Source organism: Dermacentor silvarum, chromosome 10, assembly GCF_013339745.2.
Source record: "Dermacentor silvarum isolate Dsil-2018 chromosome 10, BIME_Dsil_1.4, whole genome shotgun sequence".
Taxonomy (NCBI): Eukaryota; Metazoa; Arthropoda; class Arachnida; order Ixodida; family Ixodidae; genus Dermacentor; species Dermacentor silvarum.
The window spans coordinates 108148642-108169156 of record NC_051163.1 but is presented as its reverse complement, the minus strand read 5'-3'; the positions used below and the strand labels follow the sequence as shown (position 1 = coordinate 108169156).

The following is a 20515-nucleotide window of genomic DNA, read 5'->3' as shown; positions in this document are numbered from 1 at the left end:
TAGTCAGAGAACAAGCAAGCTGGGCGAAGTCTTTAATAAACCTGCATAACTAAGAACAAAGGCCCAGGAAACTTCTGAGGTCTTTCACTGTCTTCGGCTGCCTAAAGTTGCGAACAGCAGAAATCTTTTGGGGATCTGGCCGCATACCGTCCTTGTTGACGAGATATCCTAGCACAAGGGCTTCACCCTCACCAAAAGGGCACTTTTAAGAGCTTAAAATGAGGCCAGCCTGTTGGATGCAGTCCAAAACACCGCCGAGCCGCTGGTTGTGCTCGTAGAAATTTGGGCCGAAAATAATCACATCATCTAAATAACACATGAAGACCGCGGAGGACGGAGTCCATAAATCGTTCGAAGCTTGCTGGGGCATTACATAAACCAAATGGCATGACGGTAAACTCAAATAGTCCGTCAGGCGTAACAAAAGCGGTCTTTTCTATGTCAGAAGGGTGCATCGGTATCTGCCAATTCCCGGACCGAAGGTCAACCGACGAAAAGTACGCGGCGGAGTGAGGAAAGTCAACCGCATCATCAATGCGCTGTAGGGGATACATGTCTTTCTTTGTGACGGCATTGAGGCGGCTGTAGTCGACACAAAATCTCCATGAGTTGACTTTCTTCTTCACTAGTATAACAGGAGCGGCCCATGGACTACAAGACTCCTGAATAACGCCTTTGTGCACCATGTCATGGGACCTGTTCGGCGATCACTTTTCTTTCCGTGGGAGATACGCGATAGGGTTTCTGGCGTGTCGGAGTCGCCTGTCCTGTGTTGATGCGGTGGTGCATGCGGGAATCCGGCAACATTCGAGGCCACTTGCGTTAAGCAAGGTCAAAGACTGACGTGTAGCAGGTAAGCAATTGTCGGTGCACATCTTGCTCGGAAGACGACAACGACTTGTTGTCGGAAGCGGTTGCAACTATTCGTACATCAATTGTCGCTTGCTCTTCAAATGTTCCCAATTTAAGGCTGGCAAGCAGGGCAACAGGCTCCGTAGAAGCGTTGTCTGTCCACAAGAATGCACGCCCGCTGATGGCTTGAACAACAGATCGAGGGACGAACACATTCTTCTTAAGCGCGTTGTTGTGGTCTGGCTCGACAAGACCGCTGCACGATGCCATCCGAACACGTGAAGAGCACACGTGAACAAACATGGCTGTCCGACCAGGCAGAACACCTCTTGAGACAGCGAAAACACGTCAGCTTGATCGGTCTGCAAACCATCAAGTATGGCGATTGGCAACGCGCTCCGTAGTAAAATCTCTCCACTCCGGCAGTCAAGTGTAGCACTGGATGCACGTAGGAAATTTATGCCTAAATTAACGTAATGACTTGCGTGAACCAAAACAGTGAACTGCGCTCCAAACTCTGTCCTGCAATCGCAACCAAAACCGAACAAACGCCAACAGGGCGTAACACTTCACCGCCAACTCCACGAAAAGTTTCTTTACGATCCCACGCAAATAAAACTTTCTGTCTTAAGCGATCTTTGAAGCGCAGGCTCATAATAGAAATAGCGGCACCAGTATCGAGAAGACCAGTTGTATTTACACCGTCTATACACTCACACAACTTGTTCTTCAGCATAACAACAGAGAGAGGAATTGGCTAGTCTGACCGTCCCGCGACCGCACCTCCATCGGCCGCACCAGCTAGGTTCCCAGCTGCGGCGGAAGGCGGCGGACGACGGCGCGGGGATGGCGAACGGGGCAGTCGGGCCGGCGGCGGTGTAAGGCTGTGCTCGCAGACAGGGACTCATCGCGTGATTGGTACGAACAATGTTGCCGCAGAGGTTGACCTCCAAATGGCGCGGGCGCGTCTTCGTGCACACGAGTTGAGTACGCCGAAAAACGTGGCGCTCGCTGCGGGCAGCGGCGACAAAGGCGCGCAATTTGTACTCGGGAACTGCATGCGTAGCCGACAGGTAGGTCACGGTTGAAAGCGAAAGGAGCAGGTAGGCGTGGTTACGGGTATGATTCAGAAGGAGCTTGTCGTGGCATCGAGTATTCCGCTGGAACCCGTCGTGGTCTTGGGTAGCAGTCCGTTGTACCACGACGGACTGGTGAGGGCTGGCAGCGACTGAGAGTTGCCGGGAGGGACGTAAAGCTGGTGTTGGTTAAATGTGGTTCCTGTGATGGCGGCCGGCGGTCGCTGCGACGTTCTCGCGTCCAGGATGGAGGTGGGTCAGCAATGCCTTCGTCAAACGTGCACTGATAAGCAGCGTCTCCTCCTTGAAGTCGCGCTAGCTCCTCTTGAGCCACTCGACGCACGATCGAGGCGATGTCATCGCAGGCAGCGACGGCCATACGTGCAACTGTGGTGACGTTGTCCAAGCGCCCGAACTTGGGTACGATCCTTCAGGTCTTCAAAGCTTCGAATGCGCGACACTGCTGCCTGAATTCATACGGACTGTTTAGGTTTTCTTTCGTGATTAGAAAATTGTACACGTCTTCAGCGATGCCTTTTAACAAATGTCCCACTTTGTCGTCATGGGACATATTCGCGGTTACAATTCAACATAATTTAAATATTTCTTCAATATACGTTGTACACGTTTCGCCAGGGAATTGGGCTCTGCGCAAGAGCGTGTGTTCTGCTTTCTTCTTTTTTTTGGACTTCAAGACACCAAAGCAGGCTTTCAATTCCTGGATAAAGCTCTCCCAAGTGGTTAACACGCGTTCATGATTGTTGAACCAATGTAGTGCGGTGCCGGCGAGAAAACATGCGACGTTCACAAGCTACACTTGCGTGCTCCAGCTTCCAGACTTGATCGGCCTGCTTGGGCAGTGGCCATGCTTGTTAGCTGTGGCGGTAGTCCAGCCAGGCGTCTGTGTCTTCGAAGATCTTGGAGAACTGAGTTGTCCAGGGCGTCCAGTACACATCACCTCCACCACTGGTTACGGATGAATAATAGATTGATGTACAGTGAAGAGCGCAGACAAGGCATGGGGACGGCCCGAAACAACCGATCAGCCGAAAGCCTCGCGCCGCTTCCACTTCCTCTTCTACGCTCCTCCTGTGCGGCCTTACAATATATATATATATATATATATATATATATATTGTAACGGATACGAAAGGCAGGTACAAAAAGAGAGAAGAGAAGACGAAGAGAACGAAGAGCTCGAGAGGCCAGACTGCGCTACGATCACACTCCGATCATCGCCCATCTCCTGTAAAATAAAACCATTCCTTCACAACTCTTCGTAACAGTTGTGGTGGAAGGTGCGGGGTAATCGACACCCGAAGACGGAAGCTGAACCACAAGTTCTTCGACGGAGCCGTCGCCTTGCTGGACTCCCACCGAATACACCGGAGTTGAATATGTCCTACGACGCAGACGAACAACGGCCCATTCCAACTGCTGCGCCGACCAGTTCCATTCAGCAACTGAGAGATGCGCGTCCCTTCGCCGGAAGACCGGACGAAGACGTCGAGGAATGGCTCATCCATTATCACCGGGTGAGTGCCGCCAACAAGTGGAACAGCGCTTCTCAGCTATCGAACGTCGTGTTCTTCCTAACGGATACTGCGTTGATGTGGTTCGACAATCACGAAGAAACGTTAACGACATGGGGCAGATTTGTTTCTGAAATCAAAGAGCGATTCGGCGACTCCTCGACGAAAAAGAAAAGGGCAGAACAGACGCTACTGCAACGCGCGCAAGTGCCAGGTGAAACCTGCACGACCTACATTGAGGCAGTAATAAAACTGTGTAGGCTGGTAGATTCCGGAATGGTTGAGGAGGACAAAGTCGGGCACATCCTAAAAGGAATTGCTGAGGATGTTTACAGTTTCTGCATCACAAAAGACACCCTGGCGTCCGTCGCCGACATCATTCGGCACTGTCGCACTTTCGAGCAACTGAAGACGAGGCGCATCACGCCGAAGTTTGGCAGGCTAGCCAATGTGACGACAGTTGCAAGCGTAGAGAGCAACCAGCCCTTCGATCTTGCAGCAACGATCCGACAAATAGTTCGGGAAGAACTCAGCCTGCACGCGCAAGTGACACACCCAGGCAATCATAGCTTCCGCTTACTAGCAGATTTCGAGCCAAACGTGGCATCCTTCTCCCCGTATAGTGCGGCAAGGGGCATTGAGGATTATGAACTCGCGCCCCGACAGCAGCCACGTCCCTACGACAGAGTCCCTACTTATGACGCTCAGCCACAACGAGAACAACCACGTTTTTACCCCCGAAGCCCTGTGACTTCTGTAAGGCCGCGCCAAGAACAGCACCGACCCTACTACCACGACGTACCTTATAATCGATATAATAGATTTCAGCGAGCAGCAGACACACATTATTCACATGACAACGAACTTTCTCGCCGCCCGCAGCAGGCTAGCATTCGCTTCGAGGAAGATGCTGTCAACCGCGACCCTCCCGTGTGCTACAACTGCGGTTCCACAGGCCATATTGCTCGGTATTGTCGCCACGGCCGTCAATCACGAAGGCCACCACCGATGTTCTCGACACCCGGAACCCGTAGTTCATATGACTTCAGGACGACCGATCTGAGCGCAGTTTGACGCCACCAAATAACCGTCCCCGTCGCTATCCGTCCCCTCGGCGCCGTGCTTCCTCACCACCCCCGGGAAACTAGCATCCACGGCCAATGGAGGTGAGGTCGCCAGACGGTCTTTGCAAGAAATATCTCTGCCTGTTGTGATGCACAAAAACAAAGTGAATGTGTTGATTGACGGAATACCGACCATGGCGTTAGTTGATACTGGAGCAACTGTGTCTGTGATGAGCCTCGCTTTCAAAAACCGTCTATGCCACAAAGTTATGTTTTGTTGGAACGACGGTATTACCTTTCGTGGAGTAGGCGGCGAGTGGCTTCATCCCCTTGGTGTTTGTGCTGTGAGTGTTTTGTTGGCTGGGAAAGTGTTTGTGTCGGAATTCCTTGTTCTTTCTCGTTGTTCACACGATGTTATTCTTGGTATCGATTTTCTTAAACAATGCGGTGCTTCCGTGGACTGTGCTTATGGCAAAATATCGTTAAACAAGTTATTTTATCAGCATGTCCCAAACAAAGCTCGCGTGGTGAAGACAGGGACACAGACACATTCAATGTTCTTGATGAAGTGATTGCACCATCGTGGTGCCTAACGCCCGTTCGTGTTTTTGCAAATACTGTTGACGCTGATTGTGTTGACCTTGTAGTTAGGCCTCTCCGCATAAACTGTGCTAAAAAAAGTATACTTGTGCCCTGCTCTATCGTGTGCATGACGAAAGGAGTCGCCACATTGTGGGCGCTGAACTGTTCATCCACGCCGGTTGTCCTCCCTCGCGGTATGAAAATCGCTCTATTCGATGAAGCCGCATGTAGCTCAATAGCGGCACTAACTGCGGACGTCTCTACAGCTTGCTCTCCTTGCGATAATCGCCATTCTGAAGAGTTAATGCCTGGCATGATCAGCAAGGCTCTCTGTACATCGGAACAGCAAGCACTGGTACAGGTCCTTGCCAGGCATGAGGCTGCATTCGACTTCACGCATGGAGATGCACCCCTTCATTTACCGTCATCCCACGCTCGTCACCGAATAGATACCGACTCAGCACACCCCATCCGCCAGAAGCCCTACCGAGTGTCATCCTCCGAGCGCAAAGTTATTGCAGAGCAAGTCAAAGAGATGATTAACAAAGGTGTCGTTCAAGAGTCGTCTAGCCCATGGGCAGCCCCAGTAATCCTGGTCAGAAAAAGAGATGGCTCCTGGAGATTCTGCGTAGATTACAGACGTCTAAACGCAGTGACTAAGAAGGATGTCTATCCGCTACCACGAATCGATGACGTCATTGATTGCTTACACGCTGCTTCGTACTTCTCAACACTTGATTTGCGATCGGGGTATTGGCAAATACCTATGGACCCTGCCGACAAGGAAAATATCGCTTTCGTGACTCCAGATGGCCTATTCGAATTTAATGTTATGCCTTTTGGCCTTTGCAATGCTCCTGCCACCTTCGAATGATTTATGGACACAGTACTACGTGGTCTAAAGTGGGAGATATGCATGTGTTACCTCGATGATGTTGTAATATTTGGCCGCACGTTTGAAGAACATAACGAACGCCTCAGCCTTGTTCTCGACTGCATCGAAAAAGCTGGACTGGTTCTAAACTAAAAAAAATGTAGGTTTGGCGAACGCCAAACACTGGTCCTGGGACACTTAGTCGACAAGGATGGCGTCAGGCCCGATCCTCGTAAGATTGAAGCGGTGAGCGCCTTCAAGCCACCGCAGTCAACACGAGAACTTCGCTCATTCATTGGCCTATGTTCGTATTTCCGTCGTTTTGTTCCCCGGTTTGCCGACATTGTTTACCCATTGACAAGTATTTTGCGACAAGATGCGGTCTTCCATTGGACACCAGAGTGTGACGCTTCATTCTCTCAATTGAAGTTCATACTAACGTCAGCACCCCTCTTGCGTCACTTCGATCCATCTTGCCTGACTAAAGTTCACACTGATGCTAGTAGAATCGGGATAGGCGCTGTGCTTGTACAACGTCATGGTGGCGCAGAACATGTTGTCGCATATGCCAGCCGTTGCCTGAGCAAATCTGAATGCAATTATACGATTACGGAACAACAATGCCTGGCAGCTGTTTTCGCTGTACAGAAGTTTCGGTGTTATCTTTACGGTAGACCATTCAAGATTATCACCGACCATCATTCTTTAAGCTGGCTGGTCGGTTTGCGTGATCCCTCTGGTCACCTTGCACGTTGGGCGCTGCGCCTCCAGGAATATGACTTTGTGGTATCGTACAAGAGTGGCCGTCGTCACGCTGACGCAGACTGCCTCTCCCGGATTCCTCTTGCAATTACCGACTGCGATGCTGAGAATTTTGACGACTGCCTCGATGCTGTTACTTGCACGTTCCCTGATGCGGCAGACTTTCAGCGAGAACAACGGAATGATCTTACCCTCGATCCGCTATTTGTTGCCACCCGTACTTCTCAAGGCAGCGGTCGCTTTACTGTCCGTGATTCTACTCTACAAAACTAATTACTCCGGCCATGGAGCGCATTTCCTTCTTGCTGTCCCCGAGAGTCGCCGCTCCGACGTTCTACGCGCCATGCATGACGATGCGACATCTGGACATTTCGGCTTCGTACGAACGCTACACCGAACGCAGGAGTGCTTTTACTGGCCCAAGATGTACGAAACAACCAAGCGCTATGTTGCTAGTTGTGAAACGTGCCAACGTTACAAGCGACCGACCACCGCAGCCCCGGGTCCCCTTCGGCCATTGACACCGCCTAGTACGCCGTTTGAGCAAGTAGGCATTGACCTTTTGGGTCCATTCCCGTTATCCAACAACAAGAACCGTTGGATAATTGTCTGCGTCGACCATCTTACACGGTATGCCGAAACTGCAGCCATACCCTCTTCCACCGCTGCTTGCGTGGCGGTCTTCCTGCTGCGTTCCGTGGTCATTCGTCATGGCCCACCACGTGTCATCATCAGCGACCGCGGTCGCCAGTTCACTGCTGATGCCATTGAAGAGTTACTTCGTTTGTGCACTTCACAGTTCCGGCATTCCACGCCGTATCATCCACAGACCAATGGCCTCGTTGAAAGGACAAACATCAACGCTGACCAACAAGCTTGCCATGTACGTCTCCTCCAATCATAAGAACTGGGACGACGTGCTACCCTTGATCACTTACACATATAACACGGCGAAACACGAAACCACGAACTATAGCCCATTTTATCACCTGCATGCAAGGTTACCGCGAAGCACTCTGGACACTTTCTTGCCCTTCGTTCTGCACAATGACGATTCTGTATCGAAGACTTTGTGTCTCGCCGAAGAAGCCCGTCGAATAGCTCGTCTTCGTACTCTGGCCTCGCAAAGTCGTTCGAAAGAGTGATACGACGATCGTCACGTACAAGTATCGTTCGAAAAAGGTGACTTGGTCCTTCTTTGGACACCGCAACGCAAACGTGGATTGTGCCAAAAGCTCTTGTCACAATATTCAGGCCCATTTGTAGTTGTGGACCGCTTGAGCGAACTCACTTACGTAATAGCTCGCCTCCTGTGCAATGGCCGGCTATCAAGCAGAACTCAGCTGACTCATATTGCTCGCCTGAAGCCTTTCTACCCTTCTTGTCCATCCTGACTCGCCCCACGGGCTTCGTCTGCTTGCGGGGAAATGTAACGGATACGAAAGGCAGGCACAAAAAGAGAGAAGACGAAGAGAACGAAGAGCTCGAGACGCCAGACTGCGCTACGATCACGCTCCGATCATCGCCCATCTCCTGTAAAATAAAACCATTCCTTCACAACTCTTCGTAACAATATATATATATATATATATATATATATATATATATATATATTCGTCTTCCCCGTCAGTCGGCACATACACAGCGGCGGCCTCTGCTTCATTACAATGCCCCGGCAGCGAACTATAGCCATCCTGGCGACTCAGGGCGCCGAGAAGATGAGTGGGTCGTAATACGGTTTCAGGCGGTTGACATATACTGTCTCTCGCCCACGACGACGCAGGTCTAGTGACACTGTGAGCGGCTCAACGATGTAGTTGACCGGTGAAGCGGCATCGGTGATACGGTACGGACTGTGATAACGCGCCAGGAGTTTGGAAGAGAGGCCAGGAATGTGGGCTCCAAAGCCAAACAAGCGAATCGGGAGCAAAGCTGGGTGGTGGTTGATGAGTATGGTCATGTCGTGTATTTTGACGTTCTTGAGTCTCGCTAGTGAGGGAACATGCCAGCTGACGGCAATCTTCAGCATACTTGGCGACTTCGGAAAGCGGAGTGTACTCTGCGGCGTCAGGTTGGTACGACAGTATGGTGTCCAAAGCGCATGAAGGCTCACGGCCATACACAAGGAAAAAGGGGGAAAAGGGGGGGAAAGGGGTAGTCGCTTGCGTCGCGGTGTTGTATGCGAACGTGACAAAGGGGAGTACGGCGTCCCAGTTGGAGTGGTCGGATGAAATATACATCCGCAACATGTCGCCAAGTGTGCGATTGAACCGCTCGGTCAGGCCGTTGGTTTGGGGATGGTATGGAGTCGATTTTCGGTGGATGATCCTGCACTCAGCGAGGCGGGCTTGGACACCCTCCGACAAGAAGACACGGCCCATATCACTCAGTAGTTCTAAGGGAGCACCGTGGCGAAGAACAAAATTGCGAAGGATGAAAAACCCAACTTCACGGGCGGTTGCTGCCGGCAGAGCTGCAGTCTCAGCGTAGCGAGTAAGATGATCTACGCCGACAATAATCCACCGATTTCCGCTCCCGCTGCATGGAAGCGGGCCGTAGAGATCGATGCCGACGCGGTCCAACGGACGAGCCGGACATGGTAGCGGCTGCAACGGTCCTGTGAAACGGTGTGTAGGTGTCTTGGAGGTTAACAAAGAAGCTCCAGAACAAGTTAAGGACCTCACAAAGAGCGATGGAAAGAAAAATCTTAGGAGTAACATTAAGAGACAAGAAGAGAGCGGTGTAGATCAGAGAACAAACGGGGATAGCCGATATTCTAGTTGACATTAAGCGGACGAATTGGAGCTGGGCAGGCCATGTAATGCGTAGGGTGGATAACCGGTGGACCATTAAGGTTACGGAATGGATACCAAGAGAAGGGGAAACGCAGTCGAGGACGACACAAAACCAGGTGGGATGATGAAGTTAGGAAATTTGAAGGCGCAAGTTGGAATACGCTAGCACAAGACAGGGGTAATTACAGATCGCAGTGAGAGGCCTTCGTCCTGCAGTGGACTTAAATATAGGCTGATGATATATATATATATATATATATATATATATATATATATATATATATATATTCTCTCCTTCATTACATAACGAGGGTGTCGAATCTGGCAACATTGATGCCTCCAGGTCGTATATGTGGATTTATTGACCAGTTGCCTTCACCCAAAAATGTCGGGTACTAGTGAGGCCTGCGGCAAAAAGAATGTTCTACATCCGCCGCTAAGGTTTCTGAGTGGTGGCGCCTGCCAATACTCCCAGGGTTAGTTTCTAGTTGTAAAAAAATTGCGCAGGAAATGGATGAAAAAACAGCGCGCGGTAGCTCAAGTAGAGGGAGCATCGCACGCTTAATGCGAAGACGTGGGATCGCTCCCCACCGCTGCACGTTTCTTTTTTCATCCACTGTCATTTCCATTAATTTATCGTTTCTGTAATGCACTCAGTAAGTACAAGTATATATCCGCTATTCTGTCCTTGGTGTCGTTGTTTGTTGGTTTCTTATGATATATATATATATATATATACATATATATATATATATATATATATATATATATATATATGAAGAACATCACGCTGATAGCGATGGTGACGACGACGGCGAAAATTGGCCTCGACTGTTTATACATTTGCCTTCTATAGCAATTGTAAGGGGTCAAAATTGAGGCAGCGCCCATGTCACCATGACTTTCGTCGGGGAAGCGAAAAGCATTCAACAAATTTAGCGACACACCGTATTGCGAAATTCTTCGGTTCGGTACAGCCGACTCCTTTTTTTGTTGCCGACGCCTTCTTCAATTCTGTGTAGATCAACAGTCCTGGCTCAATGCACACTCTCGTCCCATTATGTTCACTTCTTTCTCCACAGCCGGCTGCTCTCGGTGCCTTTTTGAAATCTCTTTAACTGACCTCTACAGCTTTCTGTAGCCGAATTCTTCACATCATGCTTCTCTTTCTGCTTGTCTGTTCGGGCACCTACCCAATCACACATAGCCATTCTGGAGGAGTGGACAATAATGTTGACATACCAATGTCACATGCCCCGTTACACATAAGCAGTGGCACATGGTAGCTGGTCATAACCGATGGCCTAATTTTCCTACTCCAGCACAAATCTGATGGTACATGCCAAGTTTCACGCAACCAGTGGCCCGATTTGTGTATTCGGGCACATACACACTGATATATGCCTTTTGCGTATATTCAGAACCCCAAGGTGTTTATTGAGGTACATACCCAGAAGCTCACGTTCACTTGAAGGAAGCACCGAAAAGCGCTTGAAATTCCCAAATTATGGTAATCACTATAATCATTATAGTTTACCTTTTCTCCAAGGACCCTTACGCGTCTCGTAAGTCACATACAGTTTTGTAGAAAATTCGATTTAACCATGAATGCATCATATTTTTTTGTGTAAGTTGCCTCGCTGCAAACGACACTTTTCGAATTTTCTTGTTCTCGTCAACGTAAGGTGGCAAGTTCGCCGGCAAGTTGCAGCTTCTTTACATCAACACGAAGACTGGCAACCTTTCTCCTGGCAGGAAATACCAGGCCGGTATCAACTTGGCCAACAATTTACTACGCCACCTTTGGAACAACGGTTTGTTCTTACCATTTTTATCAAATTCGTTTTTCATAATACACCTGATTCTTGCACTTTCCGCGCCTGAATGAATGCGAATACGTGCTCATCCTTCACCATTGTGCCGTATCTACAACGTGCAGTCATTTATTAGGAATTATTTATTGGGTGCAGTACTCTTATCATCCGCTAGAATATTACATGTTTAAACGTATTATGAACATTAATGACACTATATAGTGAATGCTATTACCTTCGCTATTTCTTAATATAACAATTTACCTAAGGTTTAATAATATTTGAGCATGTGTGCTGTAAGCACTCCCTGCTTTTAAACAATTTTGTTTTTCCTTTGGAATAACTAGTTGGTTGCGAGCAAGCACTTATGTTGCATGTTCATATTAGGCTTTGGTTGTGGCGCGTAGCTCTTATTTCATTATGGATATTTACATAAATAAATAACTTTCAGCTCTTTTATCAAAGACACGTTTTATCAAAGACATCCTTGAGTAGAGCGCACAACGTTGCCGGGTGGGCGATATGACATTTCCAACATTTCCGTTTATAGTGGGATATAATTATAGCATTATTAGATGACATAGTTACGCTGTGATGAAATTGTCTAAGAAAGTTCATAAGATGAGATTCAAAAAGAACAACCAAATGGGCAATAAGAAGACAAAGTTTGATAATTTCATATTAGAAAGGAAAGATCACAGCTCATTGCCGTTTTTCGCTTCTGTGGTGCTGTATCGCAACAGGACTGTTGAGTGAGATAAAAGCCGATTATGATCCACCTCCCTCCCTCCTATCATAGCTCCCTCCGTCTCTCTCATCTTACATTTTTCGATGGTGTGGAACAAATGTTTGTTGTTCCAACCGGATAAGGGTAATTTATTATTCCAATTTAAGCGTTTCCTTTCTTCAATAAAAAAACTTTCGAGCGCATAGTTTCTCGTTAAGAAGACGCCATCGCACGTTTATATGGTTCTTACCCGCAAGAAAGGCTAGAAAGATAACGAATTTTAAAATAAAAAAGCAGGTTAGGCAGGTTCATGAGACATGTTAGTGTGTTTTCGAAGAACCTAGAAGAAGTGAAAGCTCATTCATCAAATTAGCCACCTAGATTTTGTTGGCGCGCTATGAATTAACAGCGAATTTCTAAAGCACTTGCCATTATCAGTAGCGCCATCAAAGCTAAACTGCCAAGGGTGTTACCAGCGTAGAATTCACGTTGGTTGCATTTTTAGCCTATTTGTTCATCGTTTCTTCGGACGTGAGATGATTTAAGTAGTGTCCTGGTATAAAAATACTCCACTGACTGCCGCACTGGTTGCTGAATGTTTTGCTGGACGACTATTGAGGCTTACTGATTTAATACATAGCTTATTTCATCTTCACCGGAAGAAGAAAGGTCTCGGGCGGCGAAAACACATTTATATGGACTGCTGTTTCCTTAGATAGGGCTTATGTACACACACACTGGATCAAAAGTGAAAAATTTAAACAACCTGGCAATTTGCAAACGCAGACGCATAACACAGGCAAACAGAGCGGACGAATACGTTGACTTCTTGCGTGTTCGCCTTTTTGAACAATTTTCTCTGACAAGTCACTATGAGTAAGTAACTCGGCCATAACTGTTATTCTTGCCTTACAACAAATTCACAGCAGTACAGTTTTTGAAAATATCATGATTTTTAAGGCCACACCTCCAAATTCTGGCATCTTAGTGACGTCATCCTGAAATTTATACCCGTTCTCTCCGGAAAATGGGCTCTTTCAACGTTTACCAGCAAGGCCTTCTAGTTATCAGTAATTTTAACTTCTTTTCGTGCTCTCCTGTCATTGATAATTTTTGCAATTTTGTTAACAGCATTCACGTTTGACTAGCTACATTACGTGTCATTTCCTTACAATGCACAGTTACCTCCGAGCGCATGCTGAACGTGATCCTGTCTGCCTTCACAACGATGGATAAAGACATCCTCTCAGGAGCGCTGGACACCCTCAAGCGGGCCGACAACTCCTCGATATATCTCGACCACGTGGGTAAGGGTGACATGTTTGAAAATCGAGAAAACTACCAATGCCTACAGTAATTTTTGATTCAATCTTTCATTTAAACGGAATAGTTCCTTCGGCTACCGTCTTGCACTGTTAGACGACAAGGCCACGAATCACGCCAGGGGGAAATGGGAGCCCGAGAATGCCACAGGTCCGACATGGAGAGAGTACTCGCTGATTCGTCTTTGCTGCGCTCACCCAGTAGCGGCGGCAGTGCTTCCGTCATGATCGACTGCCGTCACTCTCAGAAAATTGACCACCAGCACTGGCATCGGAGACGGGAGAGAGTAGCCGCGGGAGAGGAGTAGGATTTCGGGGAGTATGTATCGCTGAACGCAAGCCATTATCTTATTGAGGCGCGCGTGCCCTTGTGCGAGAACTCTGTGGCATCCGAATCTTTAAGGTCTTTCCACAGCCTACGCGGCGTTTTCCGCCGCGTAGGCTGATGGTTACTCAGCACGTTCGTCGCCGTACTGCGCTGCGCGTCTCTTTGCGATGTTTCGTCCTTCGCGATTTCCAAGCTAATGCTCGGAAAAGTGTTGTCGGCATCCATGAAGCAACCGAGTAGAGATTAAGCGCAGGTGAGCAGCCATTGTGACGCCATCGTTTCCACGCAGTCGTCGTTGTATTGCCGTCATGTCACCGTGGTCGTCACGCTGTCATCATTGCGTTGTCATCATGCTACAGTTGTCATAAAGCTGTCGGAATTGCATTGCCGCTCTGCCGTCTTGGTGGTGTTCCCATTGTCGTTGCGCCGTCAACTATGTTGTCGTCATTACATCATCATCACGCCGTCACCGCTTCGTCCCCGCCATCATAGCCACCTTGAAATGTCGTTTACGAAAACCCGTAGATGATAATTAAAAGCGCAATCGTTAGGCCGTGGTATCGAAGCCAGCAGTGTACTTCGTAAGTATTCCTGTTGAGCCTATTTATTTATGTTGTCTGCTGAAGATCTTCTATTAGGTTTACAATATTCTTCGTCGGTTATTGGACGAACATTTAAGTGTATTTTGTAGCACCAAGCGAAAGTTATTTTCTCGTGGAAGTTAGTTAAAAATGTCACAACGTTCATATTCTCACGCTAACTAATAACAATGTCCCTATGTAACGCTGTGAGAAACGAATTGAAGAAAATGACAACGACGCTCTCTGGAGTAAGTCATCATCGTCACCATCACCACCATCATCATCAGCAGCAGCAGTAGCAGCTGCAGCTTACTTTCATATGGACTGCAGGACAGAGGCCTCTCACTGCTATCTCCAATTGCCACTGTATTACACTAAGTGGTTCCCACTGCCACCTGTGAATTTCCTAATTTCATCGCAATAAGGGCTGGACAGCTTCTGAAGTGAGGGAAGCTCAGAGTAAAATTGATTTGAACGAACGACTGAGGAATATGAAAGAAATTAAATGGGTTGCGAAATGGCGAGGGGGGGGGGTGTTCAGCCATTTGTACCGGAGAAGCATTGGCTCACGCACGGTGCAGGAAAGTAACTAGAAAGCTTACCAGCAAGTATGCGACGGGTAGTAAGCCGTATGGCAACAAGGAACGTAAAACGCAAAGCCAGAGAGGCTGAGACCATTGCCGCCACCAACGCTGGGTGGCGGCAATGGAAAAGATACCACCGATGAGTAACTATTTAGGAGATAAAAACGAAATTGAGAATTAAACACTTCATGGTAACTCAAATGGAAGCTCTGTGCTTTTTCAAGCGAGATCAGGATGCCTTAGAACGCGTAGTTATAAAGCGAGGTACATGGAGGAAGAATAAGCATGTGCTTGCTGCGGGAAAGCTAGGGAAATGATGGAACATGTGTTATTGGAATGTGAAGATATTACCCAGCTGTAGTTTAGGCTCCTCTGGCCTCCTTGAGTCCTGTGGGTTCAGAGATACCAGAGAAATGTAAACATGTCCGCAATAGAGATTAGTAAGAGGAGATTTGACGCTTGGTGGCAGAAAAGTAGAGAGACCACAAACAACGGAGGCGTACATAAACAGAGTTGGCATTAGTGGTTCAGAAAGTATGATGCAGGGAATTGTTTGTGCGTGCGTGTGTGCGTTTTCTTTTAAGATAGGTAGCACATTAGGCAAAATAAGAACAAGACCTTGGTGGCGCATCCCGCCACCCCGTTTCAAAGGGGCCGCTAATAGCACTCATCTATCCATCCATCCATCCATCCTTACGTTTACGTCTCCGGTAATCCGCAAATCGTGATAAGCTTGCGGACAAACTTAAGCTCTCTAGGTAGGGAGACAATCAAGCTAGCTTTTTTCTTTCAGATATGTTGTGATATTCATAAATGAAGGCAGTGTAGAGCTGACAAGTAATAAACATGCTCAATTGCAATAATAAGAAACAGTCAGTTATTTTGTCCGTTTTCATTGTAATCGCCTCGAAACATACCGTTGCGTTCTTCTGGTACTTCAACCTTTCCGTGGTAATATCGGGTAGTTGCCCGCCCCGTTGCATGAGCTGTTCTGCAAAGAACCAATGGTTAGTGGTTGAATGACTTATTCGACAATTTTACACAGATGCATGTATTGGAAAGATGGAAGCTGAGCCATTGTCTGCCTTCAATTTGTTCCTGGTTCTTCCAGTGAACTAGTATAACGGGACTATGATTGGATAATTTATGGAAACTATATCATCCACTCGATGCAATTCGCATGCCTGGCCGTTTGACTGCGCCTAATAGATTACGCGACACTAGAGTGCAGAAGACCGCATATTAGAGTTACTATATATAGTTATATATATAGAGCACGGCATCACCCATGTCTTTAACACATTTTTGTTACGTATGAGCGCGAAGGGGCTAGGTCGACGAGTTGAGATATTTATTGGTTTTAAGGGTCCTTTTCGCAGGAACACAGCCACAAACGCACTCAAGAATGTTGACGCACACACTTGCACACACGGGTGTAGACAACACTTATTATCGCCGCGGTTGAGTCCTTCAGCTTTGAAGATGATAATTTAGTACAGATAGTAATCTTGCATAAGTAAAAATGTTCCGTGGAAACCTGCAAGATGTCTTATGAAAGGAGACCCGTAAAAGAAAAATTAGTAGTACTTCACGAGAATGTATAGGACAAAATCACAAATGTAGCTTATACATTTGTTGTATTAGCTGCAGTTGTTACTTCGCCACAATGGCTCGGTCATGGCGCTGTAATCAAACTATGCGTTCTATCTATAATTTCGTGCCTACCCATGCGTTTTTAAAACGTTTGCTTTCTCTGCTTTGTTTTGTACTATTTCTCGTCTAAACAACCCCCTACAGCATTGCTTCAAAGCGAATTTTTCTATTAAAGCAAATACAAAAACAAAGGCATGGGTCTTGCAGCAACAAAAAAAAAAAGAAAAAAATGAATTTTAATAACCTACTCGCCCTGGCTTCCGGTGTATCGGTATTTTCCTTTTCAACACGGTTATCTTGTACATTGGTAGCAGATAACGTCGGGATAAAGGGTGGTTAATGCCACACGTTTTCACGGGAGATAAAAGCTTCAATATGGAATCTACTCAAAAGAAAAATAACACGTTAGCAGAATGTAAGCCACTATGCGCAAATCATATGTACTGTGGCGCTCAGTATGAGCTGCAACGCGTCAGTCGCGGGTGCAGCGACGCTTTCGAGAAAAAAGTGGAGAGGGTGTCGCCAATGAGCAATGCGCATCTACCAGCATAGGGAATGACCATAAACGCATCATCTGAAAGTGGGATATGTATTTTGGAATCCGAGCAAGGAACGAAGAATCACCAGTCCAAGTTTGAACGCTGAACAGATAACAAATTTACTAGTCACGAGAGTGGTGAAAGAACATGGCAAATGGCCAACAAAAGGAATTGTAATATATTGAGCTTCTAAGTGTAATTACGACAGAAATGTAGAAAGAGAAGTGACATAATCGTTGGAACGGAAAAAGGAAACTGAAAAGATGGTATAACAGGGAGATACGAGAAGCGATTGGCGAACGACAGAGAGCATCACGAGAGCACAGGCAGGCAAAAAATGCACAGTTGTCGCAGGATGAAATAGACACAGAAAGGGAAATATAGCGCGGAAAAAGAAAACATGGTTAAATACTGGTTCAATCAAAGATTAAATGTGAAAGTGAACGTTGGTTGTCAGGAATACGTGAGAGAAGGAAGGACGCTCCTACAATATTTCGGAACCGCGTTATCTTATTAGGCAGGGCAGGCAGGCAGGCAGTGAACTTTATTTTAAGTCCTGAGGAGCGACTCCGAGAACCCCTTACGGGGGAGGAGCCACCGCGGGCCGCTCCCACGTTGGGACGGGCAGGCCGTGCCTGACCGCCGCGTCGTGGGCCCTCTGGACAGCCCGTAGCTGAGCGGTGAGGTCGGAGCTCTTGAGCGCCTCCACCTGCTCTTCTTCCGTGGTGAGATTATCGTGGTCCCGTAACGAGGGACACCGCCAGAGCATGTGTTCTAAAGTGCAGAAGGGATCGCCGCAATCCCGACAATCGGGCTCGAACGAGTCCGCGTGCCTACTGACCCTGGCTAGACTGGGATAGGACCCGGTCTGCAGCAGGCGAAGGGTGGAAGACTGAGGCCTGGAGAGCTTGGCGTGAGGCGGGGGATAGACCCTCCTGCCGAGATGATAGTGCTTTGAAATCTCGTTAAACGTGTGGAGCGAGTTCTTGTGGAACACCGCGTCCGCGCCCTCGAGCGGCGTTTCCCCGGCGCGGTGGGTGAGTTCGCGCGCGCGGGCGTGGGCCAGCTCGTTGGCGTTGGGAACGACGGTGGAGACCTGAGGTCCCATGTGGGCCGGGAACCAAGTGATGACGTGAGGGGAGATGCTCCTGTCGCAAAGTAGGGAGGCTGCTTCCCTCGAGACCGAACCCGTTGCGAAGGCCCTGACCGCCGCCCGGGAATCCGTGTAGATCTGCGGCCTGCTCCCGTCCCGGAGGGCGAGGGCCACCGCGACCTGCTCCGCCAGTGCCGGAGACGAGCCCCGCACCGACGCAGCGTTAAGGAGGTTGCCCCTGTGATCTACCACGGCCGCCACGAATCGGTCGGATGAAGCGTATTGGGCGGCGTCGACGAACGCTACCGATCGCGGATCGCCAGCGACGGATCTGAGAAATGCGGCCGCCCGGGCCCTGCGTCTGCCTACATTGTGTTGCGGGTACACGTTGCGCGGGAACGGCGAGACCGTGATAGCCTCCCGCGTATCCGCGTCGAGCGCGCACCGCCTTTCCCTGACGGCAGTGGGATTGCAGCTCAGCGCCTCCAAGATCCGCCTCCCCGCAGGCGAGGAAGAGAGCCTGACGACCTGGGCCGTCTGCTGTGCCTCGACAACCTCGTCGAGAGTGTTGTGGACTCCCAGCTGCATGAGCTTCTCCGTGCTGGCGGCCATGGGGATGCCGAGCACCTTTTTGATGCTCTTGCGCATCAGCGCTTCGAGCTTTGCCCTCTCGTATCCGTGCCCGCGATGCACGGCGGCCACGTACGTGATGTGGCTCATTAGGAAGGCGTGGTACAACCTCAGGAGGTTGTCCTCCCCCAGCCCTCCGCGACTGTTGGAGACCCTAGTGATGAGCCTGACCATGTTATCCGTTTTGGTGGTGATACGAGCGATCGTCTGTCCATTACAACCATTGCCTCGATGAGCATACCGAGTACGCGGATGACCTCCACCTTGGGAATGACCTGCCCGATGGCCGTGTGAATGGAGATGTCAACCTTTTCCAGAGGCACCTGACCCTTGGGGATGCGCCCCCTCCTGGTCGGTCGATACAAAAGGAGTTCGGACTTGGACGGGGAGAGCCGGAGCCCCGTGCCCGCCAAGAAATTCTCCGTGCAGCTCAGGGCCGCCTGTAGGGATTCCTCGACTCTGCCTTCACTGACGCCATCGCACCACACCGTGATGTCGTCGGCGTAAAGAGCGTGATTAACGCCATCCACTTCGGACAGACGGGCTGAGAGTTAGGCAGGGAGTCGGAAAGAATACAACCAGATATATGTGACGAAGATGGAAACAAACTGGATCGAAGGGGACGCGACATTAGATTACATTCGAAAAATAACACCCGAATCATCTGAAGGCAATGACGAGGTGGTTTCTGAGGAGAAAAGAACAGCATGAACGAGAACTATAGATAGAAAAAGACCTGGTGCTCAGAAACTTCAAATGGAAGAAAGTTGAAGAGATAATTCATAAAGGCACAACCACGGGTGAAGTGAGGTTCCCGTTAAGCTGAATAATGAACTAGGACCAAAAAGTAAGGAGGCTCTGTTTAAAGCAGTCGAAAAAAGCTTACAACATAGGCGAATGCCAGAAAGTTGGAGATAATGTAGAACGAATTTAGTGTGTAAAGGTAAGGGGGAAAAGGTGGAGTTCACTCATATAGACCATTGATCCTTCCATCGGTAATTTAAAGGTTAGCAGTGCTGTAGCAATACTGTAGCAACACGATAAAATTAAAACTGCAAGCATGGGCCCAACAAAATGGCATATTGGGAGAGCTTCAGAATGTCTTCAGAATTGGTAGGTGTCTGCATGATAACTTATTTTTTCTCACTCAGTGTATAGAGATTTTGCGGAGAAAAAAGGAGACCATTACAAGTGGCTTTTTTTAGACATTACCGGAGCGTATGACAACGTAGACCGGAACATTTTGCAGGATATTCCGGAAGGGGAAGGTATAGGCAAGGACTGTGTACAGGTTTTGAGTGCTATTTACAGACAAAACACCTTTTGCGTTGAATGGAAAGGGATGAGGAGCGAGGAGCTAGTCGATATCAACAAGCGACTGAAACATGAGTGCCCTTTATCCTTGCTGCTGTTCCTAATGTACATGGTAAGGACGAAAAGGGCGTTAGAAGGAATCAATATCGGGTTTAACCACTTATACAAACAAGCCGGTACAATAGTTGAGCAGCAGCTTCCAGTTTTAATTTATGCAGACGACATTCTGTTGCTTGCTAACAAGCAAAGTGATATGGAACGTCTGGCTGATATCTGTGGAGAAGAATGTGAGAATTTAGACATAACATTTAGCATTAAAAAACAGGTTTTAATGTATTGAAAACTGTGAACAGACAGTGTTATTACAGGGCTAGAAAATACTTCGACTACAAT

At 48.3% G+C, this 20515-nt stretch overlaps 1 protein-coding gene across 1 annotated transcript in view; it reads left to right on the top strand.

Annotated features, from left to right (window-relative positions):
• LOC119431750 (dermonecrotic toxin SPH-like) overlaps positions 1-20515 on the top strand; it is a 69072-nt gene that overhangs the window by 17617 nt on the left and 30940 nt on the right. Inside the window, exons 3-4 of the mRNA XM_049658028.1 lie at positions 11223-11351; positions 13254-13385. Of these exons, the coding sequence (XP_049513985.1) occupies positions 11223-11351; positions 13254-13385 (261 nt within the window). The remainder of the gene's footprint in view (positions 1-11222; positions 11352-13253; positions 13386-20515) is intronic.